The sequence below is a fragment of the Poromitra crassiceps genome, assembly GCF_964638095.1.
Source record: "Poromitra crassiceps genome assembly, chromosome: 20".
Classification (NCBI taxonomy): Eukaryota; Metazoa; Chordata; class Actinopteri; order Beryciformes; family Melamphaidae; genus Poromitra; species Poromitra crassiceps.
Window position 1 is genome coordinate 3,966,721 of NC_139637.1, and position 26,051 is coordinate 3,992,771.

The 26,051-nt window shown below is 49.3% G+C and overlaps 1 protein-coding gene across 1 annotated transcript in view; it reads right to left on the reverse strand.

Annotated features, from left to right (window-relative positions):
- hspg2 (heparan sulfate proteoglycan 2) overlaps window positions 1-26,051 on the reverse strand; it is a 148,529-nt gene that overhangs the window by 86,059 nt on the left and 36,419 nt on the right. The window contains exons 2-3 of the mRNA XM_083657119.1: window positions 10,012-10,141; window positions 9,388-9,450 (exon numbers count right to left, since the gene is read on the reverse strand). Coding sequence (XP_083513245.1) covers window positions 9,388-9,450; window positions 10,012-10,141 — 193 coding nt within the window. The remainder of the gene's footprint in view (window positions 1-9,387; window positions 9,451-10,011; window positions 10,142-26,051) is intronic.

The window sequence follows — 26,051 nt, forward strand, 5'->3', positions numbered from 1 at the left end:
GTAGCCTATAGCAGAATGAACAGATAGAACTAGGGGTGCACCGATCGATCGGCAAGCAATCTGTATCGGCCGATTTTGACCTCAAATATGCGATCGGCTGATTGCCGATATTTCGGCTGATTGCCGATATTTCGGCTGATTGCCGATATTTTTTTATATTAATTTTTTTTTTTTCTTTCTTTTTTTTTTATAAAAAAAATGCCCTATCACTAATCAGGCTTTCCAACGATATAAAATACAGTGCCAATTGGTATTATTAAAGGGGAGAAATAATCAACCTAAAATAACGTTTCCAAACTTTTTTTGAGGAGTTTATATATCGGTGATCGGTGATCGGTGATCGGTCGATGATCGGTTGGGCAGATATTTCCCATAGGCGATCGGCAATCGGTGGCAAAAAACGTGATCGGTGCACCCCTAGATAGAACGTTGAAAAAGATAGTTCTTCCATCTATCAGGGGAGAAGCTACATCTTCTGTTGGTGAGGTCATATGCAAGTCCAACTTGCTGATACATTCCAAACATCACGGACATATCAAAGTGTGATCCAACAGAGGCAAAAGAGTTAACAGCTTAGCAAATCCCAGGAGACATATTATTATTATTATCATATGAACACTCCTTAGTGGGGAGGAAGCCACTGACCAACCGTGGAGTCCTATCAAAATAAACTCTCAGATCTGGGGGAACTTGGGGACATTTAAAAACACGGCCAAAACTCACACGTTTTCCACAAAACTCTAAATCAGTCATAGTTTTGTGACACAGCAAACAATTTCCCCTTCTTCCCTTTGTTTTCTTGTTGCGGCACATTCATTATAAAGGTTATTAAAATAAACGGAGATATCAGTTGCAGCCTTGTCCTCGACACGAGTCTGCCATTATGGAAAGAGAGATGGTACAAACAGCAGCAACACGCGCTGCTCTTCCGCGAAACGTTGAGCATCTATTTCCTAAAGAGAGGAGAGGTCTCTCCACGGCAACAGATCTGTTATTGGCACAACACAGTGTGGCAACATGGAGGCCAAGGAATCATTCTCAAGTCAGTGAACAGCAGAGGAGTCATTCAGAAGCAGAACAATGGCCTCCGCGGCTGCCTAGTCACTGACAATCAACTGTTTGCTTATGGAGGATAAAGGCTTTTTTTTTTTTTATCAATGGCTAACACAAACTCTTCTCACAGAGGTTAACCCAAACAAGTCCAGTGTCCTTCAACAACAACACGGCACGTCTGTTTTGTCTACTCTCCTTGGACTGTCACGACCGCATTGTCCACAGACGGCGCAAAGCCAAACATCTCGTTATTCTACCGAGCCGAGTGATCTCTCTCTCTCCCTCCTCTGCTGGACGCTGTCACACTCCAGTTCTGTGTGTGACTGTGACCACCTCCGAGAAGAAGACCAGCAGTGCAACAACAAAGATCTAGACCAAAATAACTGCAGCTGCCAGCGCTTGTCCTTCTGCCCCAAGAGGCTCCCTGTGTCTGACACACACACGCACGCACGCACGCACGCACGCACGCACACACGCACGCACACACACATACACACACACACATGCACACACACACAGAGGCAGTGGCACTGAAACACACATCTGACCAACTGTGTCCACTCGAGGAAAAATGCAGAAGTACTGAGTGGGTGGGCCCGGCCCTGCCCAGCCTGTCCAGTGCCCCACTGAGCGGACCCTCCACACCCACACACTGAGCGGACCCTCCACACCCACACACTGAGCGGACCCTCCACACACCCACACACTGAGCGGACCCTCCACACCCACACACTGAGCGGACCCTCCACACACACACACACACACACACTGAGCGGACCCTCCACACCCCCACACACTGAGCGGACCCTCCACACCCACACACTGAGCGGACCCTCCACACACCCACACACTGAGCGGACCCTCCACACCCACACACTGAGCGGACCTCCACACCCCCACACACTGAGCGGACCCTCCACACCCCCACACACTGAGCGGACCCTCCACACCCACACACACTGAGCGGACCCTCCACACCCACACACTGAGCGGACCCTCCACACACCCACACACACTGAGCGGACCTCCACACCCACACACTGAGCGGACCTCCACACACCCACACTGAGCGGACCCTCCACACCCACACACTGAGCGGACCCTCCACACCCCCACACTGAGCGGACCTCCACACCCACACACTGAGCGGACCCTCCACACCCACACACTGAGTGGACCTCCACACCCCCACACACTGAGCGGACCCTCCACACCCACACACTGAGCGGACCTCCACACCCACACACTGAGCGGACCTCCACACCCACACACTGAGCGGACCCTCCACACCCACACACTGAGCGGACCCTCCACACCCACACACTGAGCGGACCCTCCACACACCCACACACTGAGCGGACCCTCCACACCCACACACTGGGCGGACCCTCCACACACCCACACACTGAGCGGACCCTCCACACCCACACACTGAGCGGACCCTCCACACCCCCACACACTGAGCGGACCCTCCACACACCCACACACTGAGCGGACCCTCCACACACCCACACACTGAGCGGACCCTCCACACCCCCACACACTGAGCGGACCCTCCACACCCACACACTGAGCGGACCCTCCACACACCCACACACTGAGCGGACCCTCCACACCCCCACACACTGAGCGGACCCTCCACACCCACACACTGAGCGGACCCTCCACACCCACACACTGAGCGGACCTCCACACCCACACACTGAGCGGACCTCCACACACACACACTGAGCGGACCCTCCACACCCACACACACTGAGCGGACCCTCCACACACACACACTGAGCCGACCTCCACACCCCCACACACTGAGCGGACCCTCCACACCCACACACTGAGCCGACCTCCACACCCCCACACACTGAGCGGACCTCCACACCCACACACTGAGCGGACCCTCCACACCCACACACTGAGCGGACCTCCACACCCACACACTGAGCGGACCCTCCACACACACTGAGCGGACCTCCACACCCACACACTGAGCGGACCTCCACACACACACTGAGCGGACCCTCCACACACCCACACACTGAGCGGACCCTCCACACCACACACTGAGCGGACCCTCCACACCCCCACACACTGAGCGGACCCTCCACACACACTGAGCGGACCTCCACACCCACACACTGAGCGGACCCTCCACACACCCACACACTGAGCGGACCCTCCACACCACACACTGAGCGGACCTCCACACCCCCACACACTGAGCGGACCCTCCACACCCACACACTGAGCGGACCCTCCACACCCACACACTGAGCGGACCTCCACCCCCACACACTGAGCGGACCCTCCACACCCCCACACACTGAGCGGACCTCCACACCCACACACTGAGCGGACCTCCACACCCACACACTGAGCGGACCCTCCACCCCCACACACTGAGCGGACCCTCCACACACACACACACTGAGCGGACCCTCCACACCCCCACACACTGAGCGGACCCTCCACACCCACACACTGAGCGGACCCTCCACACCCACACACTGAGCGGACCTCCACACACCCACACACTGGAGCGGACCCTCCACACCCACACACTGAGCGGACCCTCCACACCCACACACTGAGCGGACCTCCACACCCACACACTGAGCGGACCCTCCACACCCACACACTGAGCGGACCTCCACACCCACACACTGAGCGGACCCTCCACACCCACACACTGAGCGGACCCTCCACACACCCACACACTGAGCGGACCCTCCACACCCACACACTGAGCGGACCTCCACACCCACACACTGAGCGGACCCTCCACACCCACACACTGAGCGGACCCTCCACACACCCACACACTGAGCGGACCCTCCACACCCACACACTGAGCGGACCTCCACACCCACCCTGGACCAACTGGCAGACGGGCAGACAGGGGTCATTACCTTGATGTATTATGGTCTTGTGTTGTAACATCTGCTCTCCTCGAGGGATGATGGAAAAATCCAAACTCTGGATTGTTTTTGTGTTCCAGCGAATATCCCCCAATACCCATTGATATGATCAGGAGTGAGAGCCTACAAGCTGAGTGAGACGCCAGCAGAGCTCTGAATCCCAGCAGATAAAGGACAGCGTGAACCTAGAGATCAAAACAAACGTTCTGCCTGGAAGACCAAACACAGCAGACATCTCTCAGCTTATCCTCCTCACCTTGAAAAACCAGTGAGGAAAACTCCAGGCTGCACTTTGCTGCTTCACATGTGCCAGGCAGCAACGGCTCATTCACGGGTGCTTTATGACACGATGCACTCAAATACAGTTCACTAAACAAGTCAAAATCATCAGCTTACTACAAATATGTGTGTGTGTGTGTGTGTGGGGGGGGGGGGGGCTGCAAATACCCTTCACACAGTGAAAATATTTTTTTCACCCCCATAAACGATAAACTCTCCCCCTATGTATGGATGACTGAGACATCTCTCTCATATCAAAAGTGATGAGTCTTTTATTCGGAGAAAAATGGCTTTAAACATTCCCCAACGTTCCATTTTCTCCAGTAGCGTTCCACAAGGAGAGAGTACGGAACAAACACACCAGCACTGAAACAACAAATCCAATGTGATTGATTGTTTACAACAACATAATTTGCCCACTTCCTTTATAGCAAATATACAAAATCTCAAAAATACCCACAAAACGGTTTTGGATCTATTTTGGCTCATTGGGTTCTCGCAGAACCACCACACATTCTGTGACTATTTCAGGTTCTGCCCCCCCAACAAAAAATCCCTATGAACGAGGTCAAAAAGACCTCAAGCAGCCTGGAGATATGAATTCTCAAGCTTCTGATCCCAAATTAGCCAGTGGGAAGAATGTAACCTCGGCAGGCCTCCTCCTCCGACCGCATTGTCATTACAACGAAGACATGCTAACCTTTGTCTCTTTCTGGCTTCTAAAACAGAGTTGCCAATATCCTCTCTCAGTGCACTGGGAATAACGTCTGTGAGGGAGCCTGCAGAAGCTGAGAGAAATCTCCCAGAAATCTCTATGGAGCTCTGATTGTTGAGGAGGTCAACACAAGAGGTTAGCAGGACATGGGATACAACCTTCATATCTCCAGAGGAGTTTGCAGACAGTGATTTAGGCCAACGAAAGAGAAAAAAAAACAATGGACAAAAGTAGTTGAAAATAGCCTCGTCTGACAAATAGTTGAGTCAACCTGGATCAAGACAGGCTGAGACAGGAGGAAATGGGAAATCCTCAACCTACAGTTTGGCCAACAACAGGATACAAGGCGTAGCAGCACGTAATGCTGACCACTTCACTGTAGCAGGAAAGGGAAGGAGCCCACAGGACGGAGACAATCAGAGGCTTGTGGGGGACAGTCTGCACCCCCCCCCCCCCCAGGACAGAGACACTCAGAGGCGTTGGGGGGACAGTCTGCAGACCCACAGGACAGAGACACTCAGAGGCTTGGGGGGGACAGTCTGCAGACCCACAGGACAGAGACACTCAGAGGCTTGGGGGGGACAGTCTGCAGACCCACAGGACAGAGACACTCAGAGGCTTGGGGGGGACAGTCTGCAGACCCACAGGACAGAGACACTCAGAGGCTTGGGGGGGACAGTGTGCAGACCCACAGGACAGAAACACTCTAGCATTCAGCACATCCAACACAGGAAACCTAATTTCCTTCCAACTGCTTCCTGTGACGCTCAGATCTAAATATGGAAATGGCCTGCAGATACACTGGGCCCAATGCAAATCCCAAACCACCTTTGAGATAAGACAATATATCAAGGAAAATACTGCGTGATCCCAAACCCCCGATTTAATTAGTTGCCGTCTTAAAGTAGCAGTGACCTTTTCGTGGTTGCAAAAGCCGAGAAGTTTACGGCAACAGAAGCAATAAACCAAGAAGGTAATGGGGGAATTTTTGTAGGCTCATGTAGCACCGCAAAATGTGAGCGCATGAACACAATGTTATTTTCCTGTCGAGTTGTCAACACAATCTGACTTTGCGTTCTCTAACTTTCAACTGCCTTTTCCTCTTGTGTTTATCTGCTAAATCAACTTTACTAAAAGGTTACTGCAGCTGCACCAAACTTCTCCACCGGATTTGGCTGAGATGCACTTCAGTTCAAAACAACAAAGAGTTTTAAAGATAACTTTCATCTATTGCAACCATCTTGCAAATCTCTGTGCACAAGAAAAGTCAAAGATTTCTCACAACTACATTACTTCATCCTTCTTATGGGTCAATTGCAATAACCGTATATTCCTCTGTCTTCATATACTGTAGGGGTACTGTTCAAATATGAATCAAATGTTTTAACCCAGTGGTTCTCAATTGGTGGGTCACGACCCAAAAGTGAGTCGCGGGGCCGTTTTGAGTGTTTGCATGAACAAAGTTCTACTCCTTGAGGACGCCGGCATCTGCTATTACTGTCTTTCAGAGGCTGTAGTGGGCTCATTTTTTAAAGACAGAGTGAAGCTCCTGCTATTATATGAAACCAGACGATCTACGGCATCCATCGGTACCAATCTCGTCATGCTTGCTTGTCGGGAAGGGGAATAAATCATTTCTATTTCTGTTGAGCGAGGCACATGACGCTATATGCCCCGCCCCCCGGCTCTGATGTCAGCTACCAAAACTATTATCCTAGCATGATGTAATCAGCTGCACCAGCCTGTCAGGTGCCAGGCAGCGTCTGGCACCACGGGCAACCTAAGGAGCAGCAGCCATTACCCACTGGCCTTTGTCTTGATTTGACTTGTCTGGAATGACATTTTGACTGCTTTGGTACATAAATAGCCTGTATGGTTAAAGGGATGAGGACAACATCTAAAATGTTGATGTTATCTATAGTGCCGAGCTTGCCCGAACTGTTCTGTAACAGCTAATAAACTTTGGGGAAATATTCCCTCCAGAGATCCTTAAATCTGATTCTATATACAGAGCACAACACCACTCAAATCAGCATTAAGGCTGTAGTAAGGCCGGGGCGGCTGCAGCTCAGGAGGTAGAGCGGGTCGTTCACTGGTCGCTTTGGATAAAAGAGGTCGGTGGTTCGATCCCCGCCGACTCCAGTCTGCATGTCGAATTGCTCCCGATGACTGTGCCAGCACCCAGCGTGGTAGCCTGCCGCCATCGGTGTATAAATGTATGGGTGAATGTAGCTACTCATTGTAAAGCGCTCTGGATAAAAGCGCTACATAAATGCAGGCCATTTACCATAACTCAGGAATAGTATTTACCAGAATCAACTACATTTAAGATTTACGTACAAAATATGTCTCAAGAGATTGATAACTTGGTTAGTGAATACTGATACCTTGTAGCCTAAGGTCAAATAGTATAAAAAAAAAACTCTGTCGATGAAGATAAATCTATAAATGGCAAAAACATGCAGCAACAGGATCAACGTAGCGACCCGAGTATACAAGCATGACTAACAGAGGCATGCTGTCTCACAGTGATTCCCCATATAGAAATCCTTTTTAAGTCCATAAAAGATGTTCTTGAAGAGGGGTAGGGAGGAGCGGGCAGCGGTGGGTGGAATGCAAAACAACGGTGTCTGTTTGGAGATATCTGCCACAGCTTTTATTGTTGATGGTGGCTTTCATGTCGTCTTCTCATTGTGCTTTGGCCCGTGCCACCGGCTTACAGGATGAAAGGAGGGAGAGGAGATGTTTATGTCTCTGAGACAAACCTGAAGGTCTCTGTTATGACCACCAGACTGTGAGCTGGGAGGCAGAAGATGATACGGTGCAGGAGGATGTGAAAACGACATCGTTCAGGTTCTAGTTCTCCCTTACACACAGAGACACACAGAGACACACACACACACAGACACACACACACACACACACACGCACGCACACACACAGACACACACACACACACACAGACACGCACACACGCACACACACACACACACACACACACACACACACACACACACACACACACACACACACGCACACACACAGCATGCCCCCTCCAATCAGCTTTCCTACCTGTATAACCATTGGTGTTCCATGAAAACGTTCATATATATATATATATATATATATATATATATACCCCCCCACTGCAACATCATGGCTGCAGCACTGTTGCCAAAAAAAAGCAGAACAGCTTCCTCTCTTGCCTTCAATATACTCTTTGTCTGTGCTACAGCGGAAATGACCGGAAACAATATGGCCGCCGTGCCACAATATTATATTATCAACAAACCCGCCGACAGACATCAAAGCTGATGGACTTAATGGAAAGAGCGTGACTCGAACTGATCAACACTTACATCGGAATTGGTCATTCAGTGGCGTTTTGAGCCTGGCGAACAAGTAGCTAACGATTCCGAACGTAGCTAACAGATAACAGCTAGCTAACGCCAGAAGCTAACGTTAGCTATTTGCAGTATATCATTTTATTCATATATCAGTCATGACATGACTTTTGACATAGCTTTCCACTGAGTCATACGTCATCACCCTTTTTTAGCAACAGTTTATTTATTTTTTTAAACTTTGAGCACAAAATAATAATAATAATAAAATAAATACAAATATAAAAATACTGGTTAATCAACAGGCAATCAACATGAAATAACTTAAAAATGACTAAATACACTGGAGGGGGGCTTTAGGACAGAATCAAAGAAAGGGAAGCTTTCCACACGTCTATTTGAGCTGCCAGTGTCTTTCTGCAATTCCTTCTCGTTGGTAAGGAAGGACACGCTAGGAACGCTGCTCTTCCCAGCACCGCACCTGGCGTTTACGCGCTCTCGACGCCTCGTGTTTTTGGGCGGAGCGCTCTGGGCGCCTCAAGCAGAGAAAAAAGTTCAACTTTTGGATTTCCCACAGCAACAAATAAGCGCTGTGTCTGTGCACGTTGGAAGTGCTCTGGACCTGATCTCCACACAGCATTCTGACCTGAAGAAAAAACGTTCCCTGTGGACACGACACGGCCGCGTACGGTCGAGTGATCTCCCACACATCAACATAACGCTGTACTCAAGAGAGGCCATTTACACCTGGCGTTAACATGCGTTTTCTGCAATCTGATTGCAATCTGATGGCAGAAATGGTTGTCCTCTCAATCCGCATACAGTTGCTATATCCAGATTGAGAGGACACATTGCATTTACACTTGTGTTCAATGTGTACACACAATGCATCCCTGACCACCTCCGGAGGTGGTTTGGCCCGATCAGATTGCAATCCTTCCTCAATGCGTTTTGGGGGTGTTTACACTTGGCATTTTCAAGTGATAAAAACACAATCTGATTGCAATCTGATCACAGAAAACACATGTTAATGGCCTCGTTGACTTCCTGGATTCACTGGTGCCAGACAGTAAGGACTTACTTGTGCTGCCTGGCACCGAGGTTGGCCACGGGGTGCTGCCATCATCCTCTCCGCTGTTCCGGTCTGTGGAGACAAGACACATATCAACACATGGTGGTTGAGTGGTTCACTGACACAACAGGTGGAACATCAATCTGAAAACACAGCAGGAGGGTGCTGACTTGCAGCTACAGTGAGAATGTACAAAACACTTGGAATGTCTTGCTGATATCGACTGCAGCTCCCTTTTTGCACAATCCACATTTCAATCGTGTCAAAGCTTTAAAAAAAAAAAAATGCATCTCCAACTCATCTGCTTCTCTTTAGCGGCGTCTCCTGCTTTACGATCGCTATAGATTTAATAAGAGGAGCCCCATATTGGATTATGGCTTTAACTTGGATTCACCTCATCAGTGGACCTCATGACACGAATGAGTGCAGTCAGTGTATGAGAAGAAGTGAAGCTTTCGAGAAGAAATAGTCAATAAGCATTTTCTAAGATGGCTTCTTGAGCGCCGTTGACATGACATTTAACACAGATGTGGGGTGGGTTGACAGTGTAAGGAATGCTTCATGAAAAACACATCTCCCATGAATTAAGGACAGCTGTTGCTGCGGTTTTTGTGACCCTCGCTCCAGACCCACCTCCTGAAGCTTCGTCGGCGGCAAAGTCCTCGTCATCGTCCAGCAAGCTGTGAGACGCCTGGACGCTCTTCTCCGCCTCCAGGTCTTCTGGCAGAGGGACCTCCCCCCACACCTTGGAGGCCCGGGTCACCTGCAGGCAAAACACACAGGGACACAGATTTATAGGGGCTGAAGTGCGCGGAGCCGGGTTACACCCAGCGCTGCTATATCGGTCCCGCGGGGGGGGGGGAACACAGGGCGAGACAGGAAACGCACGTATTGTGATGTGTTTACTTTGACCAGTCGTTATCTCTCGCCGGCCTCCCTCAGAGCTCACATGCAAATAAAAGTTCATGACATCACTATGCGTATGCCCCGCCCCCTGGCCCCGCGCTGATAACAAATTACGTCGTTAGTATTATTAACACAAATGTGCAAAGAAATCATGGATGGCATCAAAAAAATCACTACAAGAGTGAAGGTAGCAGCACTCCAAAAATTAAGATGCAAGACTTCAGATTTCCATTTTCTTTTTTTCTTTTTTTTATTTTTTTTTTATTGAGGGCTAACGCGTTTCGGCATGTGCCTTCATCAGAGCATCAACTGATGCTCTGATGAAGGCACATGCCGTCTTGCATCTTAATTTTTGGAGTGCTGCTACCTTCACTCTTGTAGTGATTTTTTTGATACTAATTCCAGTAGCTGAGCACCCACAGCCAAGGAGGCAATCTGAGGAAGCGCACCTGCTCTACATCTCAAAATCATGGATGGCGTATGTGTTGCTAATCTGGGGGATGGCGCCTGCAAAATAGTCACAGTTGAGCGCACTAATCCACATGTAGAATAGAGAGGCAAAGTGGAACGTCACTTCCTGCTTCAGCACTGTACCAGAGATTTTCATCCGCCATTTATTTTCCCATAGACATTTTGTAAAACGCTTCTAAAATAGTTTTACTTCGTCGAACCAAACGGTTCAGCCAACGCTATAATCGGGAGAGACCATAGAACATTTCACTCGGACCAAAACTTAAAAAAACAACATAGAGAAAATATTTTCTTTAAACCCGCATTTTTTTAACGTTTTGGTCCGAGTGAAATGTTATACGATCTCTCCTGTTTCTAAATATAGCTGAACCGTTTGGTTTGAACCAGTAAAACTATTTCTATAAGCATTTTACGAAATGTCTATGGGGAAAATAAATGGCTGATGAAAATCTCTGGTACAGTGCTGAAGCAGGAAGTAGGCGGTCACTTTGCCTCTCTATAAGCACACACACACACTAATCCACATGTAGAATAAGCACACGCACACAAACACACACACACACACACTGATTGGATGACACAAATCTGTTGAGGTATGCTTTAAACTCCATGGCCCCGGGCTGACGAACACACTGGGCACACCGACACCGCAGCGCAGCACAGAGTGCTTCACGGCTGCACGGCTCTTTGCTCTGGAATCAGGAAGGAGTCCATCACGGAAACATGATGTCACCTCCAGCAGTAAAAACACCTCAACACTGCTGCAGCAGCTCCACCACACAAAGGACAGGTTGCTCACGTCAGATGGTGATCAACGTGTCCTTCATCGTGGCGTACGGCAGACGGTGTACCTAAACAATGTGGGTGCTAATCAAACTTTAAGAGAGGCTGAGGCCCCTAGGGTAATCTATAACTTCGTTCCCCCGGGGTACGTGAACAAAGTAAAATGCCGAGACTGAGTGTATGTTAAGACGACATAAGGGCGTACTTTACTACTCTGTTTTAACGCCTGGTCGATGTTGCAGTTTCCACATTCTCTTTTACGACTCAACCTGAGACAATGCCTACAGCCACAGGCAGGCGAGGTGTGTGGAGGGACCATGTGTGAAGAAGAAGACCTCCAAAAGGATTCAATCAATGCAGATTCCTATCACACCATTCTCTGATAGTAATCTCTGACCACCCCCTCTCCCCTCCCCTCCCACAGTCACATGATCAACTGTCTCCTCCTCTCCCAGTGCACCCGATGGACCCAGAGAGCTTAGCATATCTGATCATCTTGATAAAGTGGACTGTGTCCATGTCCATTTCAACTCACTCAGCTCCAGCTGAGAGCTGAGATGGCTCAGATGAAGCGTGGCCGGTGAGGGTCCAGACTGTAGACTCCAGAGCCATCCCATTGTGTTGCTATGCAACCATGCCCTGGCTGCCCCACAAGCCAACGAGATGTTTTGCACACCACCCTGGCAGGATGCCACCGCTGGCACTTCCAGTTGGCATGGCACGCCAGTTCCCATCTCCACCCACCTCCATCCTGGTAGAGTTTCCCATTTAAATGGCTCCAGCTAATAAATAACTTGATCTACCCGCCCAGATCCTCTCTCCCCTGACTGAGCACCCTTACAACAACAATCCTGGGCCCTTTTCAAAGGGAAACCGCTGACAGGCCCAAATTCTTTTCAGTTGAGCCGACCAGCCGACCGTCGCTGCGATCATCTCATCTCCTGCTTCCCACTACTCCCTTGGGATGGATGTCCATCGCTTTGCCATCTTGGCACAAACCTCCATATCTCTACCTAACAGTGCTCTGTGTCCACTGTCCAGCTGGCCTCACAAACCTCCATATCTCTACCTAACAGTGCTCTGTGTCCACCATCCAGCTGATCTCACAAACCTCCATATCTCTACCTAACAGTGCTCTGTGTCCACCGTCCAGCTGACCTCACAAACCTCCATATCTCTACCTAACAGTGCTCTGTGTCCACCGTCCAACTGACCACACAAACCACCATATCTCTACCTAACAGTGCTCTGTGTCCACCGTCTAGCTGACCTCACAAACCTCCATATCTCTACCTAACAGTGCTCTGTGTCCACCGTCCAGCTGAACTAACAAACCTCCATATCTCTACCTAACAGTGCTCTGTGTCCACCGTCCAGCTGAGCTCACAAACCTCCATATCTCTACCTCACAGTGCTCTGTGTCCACCGTCCAGTTGACCTCACAAACCTCCATATCTCTACCTAACAGTGCTCTGTGTCCACCGTCCAGCTGACCCCACAAACCTCCATATCTCTACCTAACAGTGCTCTGTGTCCACCGTCCAGTTGACCTCACAAACCTCCATATCTCTACCTAACAGTGCTCTGTGTCCACCGTCCAGCTGACCCCACAAACCTCCATATCTCTACCTAACAGTGCTCTGTGTCCACCGTCCAGCTGACCTCACAAACCTCCATATCTCTACCTAACAGTGCTCTGTGTCCACCGTCCAGCTGACCTCACAAACCTCCATATCTCTACCTAACAGTGCTCTGTGTCCACCGTCCAACTGACCTCACAAACCTCCATATCTCTACCTAACAGTGCTCTGTGTCCACCATCCAGCTGAGCTCACAAACCTCCATATCTCTACCTAACAGTGCTCTGTGTCCACCGTCCAGCTGAGCTAACAAACCTCCATATCTCTACCTAACAGTGCTCTGTGTCCACCGTCCAGCTGACCTCACAGACCTCCATATCTCTACCTAACAGTGCTCTGTGTCCACCGTCCAGCTGACCTCACAAACCTCCATATCTCTACCTAACAGTGCTCTGTGTCCACCGTCCATCTGACCTCACAAACCTCCATATCTCTACCTAACAGTGCTCTGTGTCCACCGTCCATCTGACGTCACAAACCTCCATATCTCTACCTAACAGTGCTCTGTGTCCACCGTCCAGCTGACCTCACAAACCTCCATATCTCTACCTAACAGTGCTCTGTGTCCACCGTCCATCTGACGTCACAAACCTCCATATCTCTACCTAACAGTGCTCTGTGTCCACCGTCCATCTGACCTCACAAACCTCCATATCTCTACCTAACAGTGCTCTGTGTCCACCGTCCATCTGACGTCACAAACCTCCATATCTCTACCTAACAGTGCTCTGTGTCCACCGTCCAGCTGACCTCACAAACCTCCATATCTCTACCTAACAGTGCTCTGTGTCCACCGTCCATCTGACGTCACAAACCTCCATATCTCTACCTAACAGTGCTCTGTGTCCACCGTCCAGCTGACCTCACGTCAGCGAGAGCTGTGAACGACATTGCTTTCTCACGCCGCTACTGCAGCATGGGTCAAATAGCTGGTGTGAACTTTGCATTTCAATCTAGTTGAGTTAGTTGAGACATGTTCCTCGGTGTCGAAGGAGCTGTCTCTCCCCCGAGATAAAGGTCTTGACCGGCTCTGCAATCTTTGCACCACACCCCTCCCAGAGGACGTCTCAGAAGCCCCTCCCAGCCCTCCCAGAGGACGTCTCAGAAGCCCCTCCCAGCCCTCCCAGAGGACGTCTCAGAAGCCCCTCCCAGAGGACGTCTCAGAAGCCCCTCCCAGCCCTCCCAGAGGACGTCTCAGAAGCGTCTCCCTGCTCCACTCAATTGTGGCAATATAATATCCACAGGGATATAATGGTAACCAGGCATATACTTCCAAGCAGGCACTTGCATGTACGCACATACACATACACAGATACACATATGCAAAACACACACACACGCGCACGCACGCACACGCACACACACACACACACACACGCACGCACGCACGCACGCACACACACACACACGCACACACACACATGCACACACACACACACACACACACACACACACACACACACACATGCACACACACATTCCAACCTAGTGGAATTCCACTGTTTACTTATGAATGACTCTGTTCACAATGCACAATGTTTGCCTTGCAAGAATGTTGAAGGAGTAGCTACAGACAAAAAGGGACAGCAGATTCCACACAGGTGAGCGACAGGTGACGCTACACAGAACAGAGGACAGGTGAGGCTACACAGAACAGAGGACAGGTGACGCTACACAGAACAGAGGACAGGACAGGTGACGCTACACAGAACAGAGGACAGGTGAGGCTACACAGAACAGAGGACAGGACAGGTGACGCTACACAGAACAGAGGACAGGACAGGTGAGGCTACACAGAACAGAGGACAGGACAGGTGAGGCTACACAGAACAGAGGACAGGACAGGTGAGGCTACACAGAACAGAGGACAGGTGATGCTACACAGAACAGAGGACAGGTGATGCTACACAGAACAGAGGACAGGACAGGTGATGCTACACAGAACAGAGGACAGGTGATGCTACACAGAACAGAGGACATGTGATGCTACACAGAACAGAGGACAGGACAGGTGACGCTACACAGAACAGAGGACAGGTGATGCTACACAGAACAGAGGACAGGTGATGCTACACAGAACAGAGGACAGGACAGGTGACGCTACACAGAACAGAGGACAGGTGATGCTACACAGAACAGAGGACAGGTGATGCTACACAGAACACAGGACAGGACAGGTGATGCTACACAGAACAGAGGACAGGTGAGGCTACACAGAACAGAGGACAGGTGATGCTACACAGAACAGAGGACAGGACAGGTGATGCTACACAGAACAGAGGACAGGTGATGCTACACAGAACAGAGGACAGGTGATGCTACACAGAACAGAGGACAGGTGATGCTACACAGAACAGAGGACATGTGATGCTACACAGAACAGAGGACAGGTGATGCTACACAGAACAGAGGACAGGTGATGCTACACAGAACAGAGGACAGGTGAGGCTACACAGAACAGAGGACAGGTGATGCTACACAGAACAGAGGACAGGTGAGGCTACACAGAACAGAGGACAGGTGATGCTACACAGAACAGAGGACAGGTGATGCTACACAGAACAGAGGACAGGCGATTCTACACAGAACAGAGGACAGGTGATGCTACACAGAACAGAGGACATGTGATGCTACACAGAACAGAGGACAGGTGATGCTACACAGAACAGAGGACAGGTGATGCTACACAGAACAGAGGACAGGACAGGTGATGCTACACAGAACAGAGGACAGGTGAGGCTACACAGAACAGAGGACAGGTGATGCTACACAGAACAACAGAGGACATGTGAGGCTACACAGAACAGAGGACAGGTGAGGCTACACAGAACAGAGGACAGGACAGGTGATGCTACACAGAACAGAGGACAGGTGAGGCTACACAGAACAGAGGACAGGTGACGCTACACAGAACAGAGGACAGGACAGGTGAGGCTACACAGAACAGAGGACAGGACAGGTGAGGCTACACAGAACAGAGGACAGGAGATGCTACACAGAACAGAGGACAGGTGATGCTACACAGAACAGAGGACAGGTGACGCTACACAGAACAGAGGACAGGTGACGCTACACAGAACAGAGGACAGGTGACGCTACACAGAACAGAGGACAGGACAGGTGAGGCTACACAGAACAGAGGACAGGACAGGTGATGCTACACAGAACAGAGGACAGGACAGGTGAGGCTACACAGAACAGAGGACAGGACAGGTGATGCTACACAGAACAGAGGACAGGTGATGCTACACAGAACAGAGGACAGGTGACACTACACAGAACAGAGGACAGGTGACGCTACACAGAACAGAGGACAGGACAGGTGAAGCTACACAGAACAGAGGACAGGTGACGCTACACAGAACAGAGGACAGGACAGGTGAAGCTACACAGAACAGAGGACAGGTGATGCTACACAGAACAGAGGACAGGTGACGCTACACAGAACAGAGGACAGGTGACACTACACAGAACAGAGGACAGGTGATGCTACACAGAACAGAGGACAGGTGACACTACACAGAACAGAGGACAGGTGACACTACACAGAACAGAGGACAGGACAGGTGATGCTACACAGAACAGAGGACAGGCCTGAAATGTGACCAGCTGCTGTTTACGTTGTTAAGGGAAACGTCTGCATTTTGCTCCGTGAACAATTGCTAAGCAACAGGGGCAGAAGGTCCAGGAAAGACTGGTAAGCCTGAAACAACTGAGCCCAGATCCTTCAGGATGGCACCACATCAGCTGTCGTACAATCTAACACAGTGACTGAAACATCTCCTCTGTCGTCGCCACGTCCACACAGAACTTGGCACCCAAGTGTCCGTGGAGACGGCGAGCAACACGCTGGACAAGTCACCGGACGTCCATTCACTTCCTCTAGAGCCCAATGAGCAGAATGAGCAGGGAAGCTGGGCTGATGGGCGGATGGTCGACACGCTTGTCGGCCAAGAAAAGTTGGCAACGGCTGAACTTTTCACGGTCATCGCCCGTCAACAGCCAATCAGATTAATGTGGGTCTTTGTTTCCCTGCCCATGTGCTTTTGTCCCGTGAACAATCGCCGCCCCCGACAAGTGCTAAATGGACAAGAAGCTAGACTAGAGCCAGTCACAGCTTCCCCCACTTCTCTAGACTAGAGCCAGTCACAGCTTCCCCCACTTCTCTAGACTAGAGCCAGTCACAGCTTCCCCCACTTCTCTAGACTAGAGCCAGTCACAGCTTCCCCCACTTCTCTAGACTAGAGCCAGTCACAGCTTCCCCCACTTCTCTAGACTAGAGCCAGTCACAGCTTCCCCCACTTCTCTAGACTAGAGCCAGTCACAGCTTCCCCCACTTCTCTAGACTAGAGCCAGTCACGGCTTCACCCCACTTCTCTAGACTAGAGCCAGTCACAGCTTCCCCCACTTCTCTAGACTAGAGCCAGTCACAGCTTCCCCCACTTCTCTAGACTAGAGCCAGTCACAGCTTCCCCCACTTCTCTAGACTAGAGCCAGTCACAGCTTCCCCCACTTCTCTAGACTAGAGCCAGTCACAGCTTCCCCCACTTCTCTAGACTAGAGCCAGTCACAGCTTCCCCCACTTCTCTAGACTAGAGCCAGTCACAGCTTCCCCCACTTCTCTAGACTAGAGCCAGTCACAGCTTCCCCCACTTCTCTAGACTAGAGCCAGTCACAGCTTCACCCCACTTCTCTAGACTAGAGCCAGTCACAGCTTCACCCCACTTCTCTAGACTAGAGCCAGTCACAGCTTCCCCCACTTCTCTAGACTAGAGCCAGTCACAGCTTCCCTCACTTCTCTAGACTAGAGCCAGTCACAGCTTCACCCCACTTCTCTAGACTAGAGCCAGTCACATCTTCCCCCACTTCTCTAGACTAGAGCCAGTCACAGCTTCCCCCACTTCTCTAGACTAGAGCCAGTCACAGCTTCACCCCACTTCTCTAGACTAGAGCCAGTCACAGCTTCCCTCACTTCTCTAGACTAGAGCCAGTCACAGCTTCACCCCACTTCTCTAGTCTAGAGCCAGTCACAGCTTCCCCCACTTCTCTAGACTAGAGCCAGTCACAGCTTCCCCCACTTCTCTAGACTAGAGCCAGTCACAGCTTCACCCCACTTCTCTAGACTAGAGCCAGTCACAGCTTCCCTCACTTCTCTAGACTAGAGCCAGTCACAGCTTCACCCCACTTCTCTAGACTAGAGCCAGTCACAGCTTCCCCCACTTCTCTAGACTAGAGCCAGTCACAGCTTCCCCCACTTCTCTAGACTAGAGCCAGTCACAGCTTCCCCCACTTCTCTAGACTAGAGCCAGTCACAGCTTCCCCCAACTTCTCTAGACTAGAGCCAGTAACAGCTTCCCCCACACTTCTCTAGACTAGAGCCAGTCACATCTTCCCCCACTTCTCTAGACTAGAGCCAGTCACAGCTTCCCCTCACTTCTCTAGACTAGAGCCAGTCACATCTTCCCCCACTTCTCTAGACTAGAGCCAGTCACAGCTTCCCCCACTTCTCTAGACTAGAGCCAGTAACAGCTTCCCCCACTTCTCTAGACTAGAGCCAGTCACAGCTTCCCCCACTTCTCTAGACTAGAGCCAGTCACAGCTTCCCCCACTTCTCTAGACTAGAGCCAGTCACAGCTTCCCCCACTTCTCTAGTCTAGAGCCAGTCACAGCTTCCCCCACTTCTCTAGACTAGAGCCAGCCACAGCTTCCCTCACTTCTCTAGACTAGAGCCAGTCACAGCTTCCCCCACTTCTCTAGACTAGAGCCAGTCACAGCTTCCCCCACTTCTCTAGACTAGAGTCAGTCACATCTTCACCCCACTTCTCTAGACTAGAGCCAGTCACATCTTCCCCCACTTCTCTAGACTAGAGTCAGTCATAGCTTCCCCCACTTCTCTAGACTAGAGCCAGTCACAGCTTCCCCTCACTTCTCTAGACTAGAGCCAGTCACAGCTTCCCCCACTTCTCTAGACTAGAGCCAGTCATAGCTTCCCCCACTTTTCTAGACTAGAGCCAGTCACATCTTCCCCCCACTTCTCTAGACTAGAGCCAGTCACAGCTTCCCCCACTTCTCTAGACTAGAGCCAGTCACAGCTTCCCCCACTTCTCTAGACTAGAGCCAGTCACAACTTCCCCCACTTCTCTAGACTAGAGCCAGTCACAGCTTCCCCCACTTCTCTAGACTAGAGCCAGTCACAGCTTCCCCCACTTCTCTAGACTAGAGCCAGTCATAGCTTCCCCCACTTCTCTAGACTAGAGCCAGTCACAGCTTCACCCCACTTCTCTAGACTAGAGCCAGTCACAGCTTCCCCCACTTCTCTAGACTAGAGCCAGTCATAGCTTCCCCCACTTCTCTAGACTAGAGCCAGTCACAGCTTCACCCCACTTCTCTAGACTAGAGCCAGTCACAACTTCCCCCACTTATCTAGACTAGAGCCAGTCACAGCTTCCCCCACTTCTCTAGACTAGAGCCAGTCATAGCTTCCCCCACTTTTCTAGACTAGAGCCAGTCACATCTTCCCCCCACTTCTCTAGACTAGAGCCAGTCACAGCTTCCCCCACTTCTCTAGACTAGAGCCAGTCACAGCTTCCCCCACTTCTCTAGACTAGAGCCAGTCACAGCTTCCCCCACTTCTCTAGAACTTTTGCTCAAAGACTGCAGGAATAAACAATGCTTGGAGAATGTTTGCAGCCATCGATGGGGTCGATGGTGGTAAGCTCGTTTTTATTGAGTTTTTTTATGTTTTGGATTAACGCTAGCTATTTAGCGTCGCCCCGCCCGGCTATTAACTTGTTTCAACGACGTAACACTATGAGAGGGAACACCAGAGCAGCAACAATACTGTTCAAAAGTTGGTAGAGAGACTATCATCTGTTACATAGAAAGACTGGAGCCTAAATACACGCACGCACATACGCACACATGTACATGTGGGATGTCCCACGCGCACATGTATGCACATATAGACCAGAGCATACATGCATGTAGGCCCCACACTTGCACACATGTAGAACACAGACGCATGCAAACATCTCACACCGACACAAGCACACAGTCAGTCACACAGTATCAGACACACTGTACGCCCACACAGTCAGTCACACACTATCATACACACTGTACGCCCACACAGTCAGTCACACACACTCTCATACACACTGTACGCCCACACAGTCAGTCACACAGTATCATACACACTGTACGCCCACACTACAGCATTCTCCTCCCAGCTCCATCTCTGTGACGGCCAAGTGCTGTCAGACCCAGCGTGAGAAGAATTCTTCTCACCCACTCCACCAATAAAGACACTGATGCAGCTGCAGACAGAACAATCTGTGAGGAACATCTTCAACACATAACCAGCATGAAGATGGACCCAGCGTATACGTTACACAAGTGAGCCTCTCTCTATGTCTCTAGAGAGGCAAAGTGACCGCCTACTTCCTGCTTCAGCACTGTACCAGAGATTTTCATCCGCCGTTTATTTTCCCATAGACGTTTCGTAAAATGCTTATAAAATAGTTTTACTTCGTCGAACCAAACGGTTCAGCTGACGCTATAATCGGGAGAGACCATAGAACATTTCACTCGGACCAAAACTTAAAAAAACAACATCGAAAAAATATTTTCTTTAAACCCGCATTTTTTTTAACGTTTTGGTCCCAGTGAAATGTTATCCGATCTCTCCTGTTTCTAAATATATCTGTACCGTTTGGTTTGAACCAGTAAAACAATTTTTATACGCATTTTACGAAATGTGGATGGGAAAATAAATGGCGGATGAAAATCTCTGGTACAGTGCTGAAGCAGGAAGTAGGCGGTCGCTTTGCCTCTCTATATCAAAAAGTCGGATTGTTTTCTGATGGCGTGTAAAGCATCTTCTCGCTCACACACACTCTCTCTCTCTTTTGATGGCGTCTCATTGGGTGCCACTGGAGCGTGTGCTCGGCAAACACACACAGATCAAAGCGGGGCTGCATCGCTCATTGTGTCGGAATTGATTCAAGTAGTGACCTTTTCAAACGAGCGCTCCTCCGAAAGCTCCGAAACACAAGACGGATTCACGACCTCCTTGACCCGCTCAAGCTCTTAAAAGACTAACAATATCTCCTCAGACGTGAGGTAGCAGCGTAACAATATCTGCTCAGACGTGAGGTAGCAGCGTGTGTTAGAAACAGGAATGGAATGTAAACTTTGCACAGAGCATTAGGTGGCGGAAAGGCTTGACATGGTAAGACTGACTCCTCTCGCTAGAGCGCGAGCCAATAGGAGACCGCCGCCAAGCGCTACCAGGCACCAGCCAGCAGAACACCTAGCACTCCCTTTACTTGACCCCCAGCTATCTGTGGAGTATAGTGCAGGAGGTATCACTCAAGCTGGGCGTATAGTGCATTAACATAATAGTATAAAAAGATAACAAAATAATTCCTTAATTAAATACTGGTGTTTTCATTTCAAAACTTGATTGGAGGACACACCCCTTGAGATGCACCGTCTGGTTTTCGAGGGGGTCCTCAGGCACGAAACGTAGAAATGATTAACAACATTTAACCCATTGATACCTGATGCAGCATTTGTGTGTGTATCCCTTTAAGACTGCGAACCACATCACGCGGTCTTAAAGGGATACACACACAAATGCTGCATCAGGTATCAATGGGTTAAACAAAACAATATCTAATGACACAAAACAATCAACACTGGAACATTTACAAAGACATACACATAAGGGCTCTCACTAGGGGTGTTAAAAATAATCGATTAGGATACATCGCGATGCGGACGGACGTGCCCGATTCTGCATCGATTCACAAATGTCAAAAATCGTTTATTATTATTTTTATTTTTTTATAATCAAATAAAATATAATGGAAGTACATGCAGTTGTTTATTTTAATTATGGATCATAATACAATGCAATTCCAAATGCACTTTTATTTTAAAAGTAGCCACACAGTGAGAAAAAATAAAGTGAGGAAAAATAAATCATGTATTGCGGAAAAAAGTGATGCATCGATTTAAGATGCATCGATTTAAGATGCATCGATAATCGTAATCGAATGGAATCGTAGCCCTCTGAATCGTAATCGAATCGAATCGTGAGGCCAGTGAAGATTCACAGCCCTAGCTCTCACACAATCCCAATTATGTTTATTACAAATGTCATATTCACAAACAATGAACATGGTAGTGATTTGTGTGTGTGAAATGTTTTGCGGAGCTGCAGTTAACTACTATATTGTGTGATGGCTGACTGATACTACAACAGGCTTTACAGCCCTGCAACACATATATAGTGTGTTTTTATACGGCCATATAGATCTGTATAGATCTGTAGATCTATGGAGGGCTTTTGTTGCATGTGTGGCAGTTTGTTGTGAAAGATTGATGAAAGGGAGGAAGGGAGAGCGCGTGAGGCTTAAGCCCACCAGAAGATTCCTTTTCCACACCTTGCTGCTATGCACACTCGCAGGCACAGGAGACACAGACATCTTCAGATTTTCTTTTACAACAAAATTGTGTGAGAGACAGAGAGACAGACAGAGAGAAAGACAGACAGAGAGAAAGACAGAAGGAGAGAGAGAAAGACAGACAGAGAGAAGGAGAGACAGACAGAGAGAAAGACAGACAGAGAGAAAGAGAGAAGGAGAGAGAGACAGAGAGAGAGAAAGACAGACAGAGAGAAAGACAGACAGAGAGAAGGAGAGACAGACAGACAGAGAGAGACAAAGTTTCCTGTGTGTTTAACCCTTGAGTGGAGTGGTTGGGGGGAATTGACAAACTGTCACTTGTGACACTAAACCTCAGCCTGAGAAAGAGCCTGATGAGTGAGGCCTCCTCTGCTCTCTGACGTCTCCGCTGGCTTTAAGCCCACCTGATTGGAGAGGAAGTTTCATTCAACAGACAAACAGCCAATGACAGCCTGCGCCGATTGTCTTCCCAAGTGTTCCATTACTAATGCAATGGGCGCGCGAAACCACTTCAGGTTTTGGGGGGGGGGGGGGGGGGGGGGCGGGGTTTAAAGTTCAGCTGGAGTCAGAGCCGTGTATATAGAAGAGTCGCGACATCTCCATTCACTCCAATGGACCAGTTTTTTTACTCTCAAGAGTTCCAGGAAGTAAGGTTCTGGATTAAGTCGAGTTGCAGCAAAATGGTCCGTTTGTGATGTACTTTGAAAGGGTCAAAATCAGGGCAGGCAACCCTGAGCATGACCCCGAGTTCATGTGTGAGAGTGGCTTTACTCTGGCTGGAGTCTATCGCGGGGGGGGGGACCAGTGTGTAAAAACCAGGGGACAAGTCCGCATTTTTAAACACACTGGAGTATCTGCTTAGCCATCGTCCCCCAGGTCATTCATTCTGTCTCCCACATAAGGGACATGCCATGCATTTTATTGCAGTAAGTCCCCTCTCTCCCACAGGCATTCCACACTGAGTGGACCAGCGTTTTCTCGCCCGTCGCCACACACGCTATCTTCTGACTGGGACACGCTATCTTCTGACTGGGACACCATGCCAACATAGCAGCAGCGGCCATACCCCCTCACACGAGAACACATGTCCAGTACTGCACGGTGGTGGTGTCCAGTACTGCACGGTGGTGTGGTGTGCACTGAAGACGCCAATGTGCTTCTCATTAAATCTACTTCCCAGGTAACTGGTGAGGATCCTGAGGGACACTTGACATCTTTTTTGCAGGGTTCCCACACTTTCTTCAACGTCAAATTCAAGGAATTTCAAGACCCAAATCCCCAAATTCAAAGACCCAACATGGCAGAGTTTGAGATATGGATCAAGGTTCTTCTTTACCGTTACAACACTGAGAATTAGCAGAAGCTCACAGACAATGAAAAATAGGTTTGAATGTATTCTGCTGTGTTAGTGGTGGCAGACTATGTGCTGGTGCGGTCTCTCTTGCCTTCTCTAACACAGACTATGTGCTGTGCGGTCTCTCTTGCCTTCTCTTAACACAGCACAGCAAAACAATAATCTACCGGATTGTAAATTGAGCGATAGGCAGACTTATTTTACGAGTTGACGAGCCGAGTAACTCCTCGTTTACTTCATTCATTCCAGGGTTTTACTGGCTCAAAACGAGCTGGAGGCGGAGACGGCAACGCTCGTTAGGAACTCTTTTGTTTTCACTTGTCGAAAGCTGGAGGCGGGGCCACATTTTAGAGAATTAACAGGCGGAAAAACACTCAATTCATTCAAGCACTTTCACTTTTTTCAAAAACTTTCAATGCCACGATCACACACACCCCCACCCGACCCCAATTCACAAACTTTCAAGGATTTCAAGGACCCGTGAGAACCCTACTTTCTTCTTCTTCATTTTGGATAAGCGTGACCTCAAAACGTGACGTGAAATTTGGAAAGCGTTGAAACAAATCGCTGCATGAAGAGTCATGTCCGTCGCGGTGGGGATACGATGAAACAACACCGAGACACGTTGATATAAGTCAGTCTATTGTGTTCTCCCCCTCTCCCTCTCTGCCTGTGAGGTACCACCTCAGATCTTAAAGACTGTTTTAGTTCTCTGTGCCAAGCAGCTAGCGCCTCCAGCTACTAGGCAGCATCAGCCACACAACCTCTCTCTCTCTCTTGACACACCACCAGCACACCACCACCACCAGTGCTGCTCAGGGAGGAGGCGAGGGAGAAGAATCGGCCCGACCGACCTGTGTGGACTTGTGATCTTACAGCTGGGTGGGAGGAGAAGACAGGAGAAAGGAGAGCTACAATTAAAGTGAAGGAGGAGAACAAAGTGAACAGAAATGTGCGGTTTGTCTGTGAAGTTTTCCTCTCTCTCTCTCTCTCTCTCGCTCTCGGGACAAAAAGGTGGGGTAGAATTAATGAATCCAGACCATGTGCGCACACGTACGCTTATACATGCTTATACATGCTTACTAAACATATAGGCTTAACGGACATAATACCCAGGACTGAGTTCAACACTATTACGAGATAATCCTATAGCTTTTGTTTTCGCCTGCTTGGTCAGATGGGTGGAATTTGCACACATGAGACAATACAATGTCCAACGAGTTAAAATGAGGGGGATCAATAGACCCTTTTCACAGCTGCTGCCATGTTGTGTCTAAAAGGCAGGATAAACACAGGTGCAACCAACTCACTAATTAGGGCCCCCCAGCACTGTAACACCTAAATAGACTGAGAGTTGGAAAGCCCTAATTCATGTTTTGGTACACCTGTGTTTGTCCTGCCTTGTAGACACAAAATGGCCGCAGTGAAAAGGGGTCCTATTTAGCACAGACTTCTGTTGTTGACAACTTATCTGACACGCTGAGCAGGAAACAAAAGCTACAAATCATTCGCAAGTACTATTTGACCCAGAGGAGACACCCAGAAGAAGCGTAGGATGTATCTTCAGAGAGGATAATAGCCTACATGATAAATCGGATACGGTTTACAGACAGGTTCTCTTTTTTACTGGAGAAAAGACTCGGGGGAGGGAAATTTATGTCGCATTACAGTGAGTTATGATCAACTGACACTTTCTTTTTTTCTTTTTAGCACCTTGTTCAAAAAGTCGGAGCGATGGAAATGTGATTTTGCAACCTTGAGCAAATCATTGCATATTGTGCAGCCAGAGAATATAAAAGGAACCGTTAACTCCCAGTCTGCATTTTAGAGGTGCACGTCATCTCCATCCTAGACTGAATCAGACCCAAATAGCGCGCAACTGGAGGTGAGTCACTGTAGTGTGTATTTTCAGGCCAAAGGTTACATACAGCCTGGCGTCAGCGTCGCCAGCACCACGAGCAGACAGAGAACCCAGATCATGAGGCTGTGAAACAGGACTCTGCTTCCTCACAGCAGCCAGCATGCTATCTCCTCTCCGAGAGGGGCTTT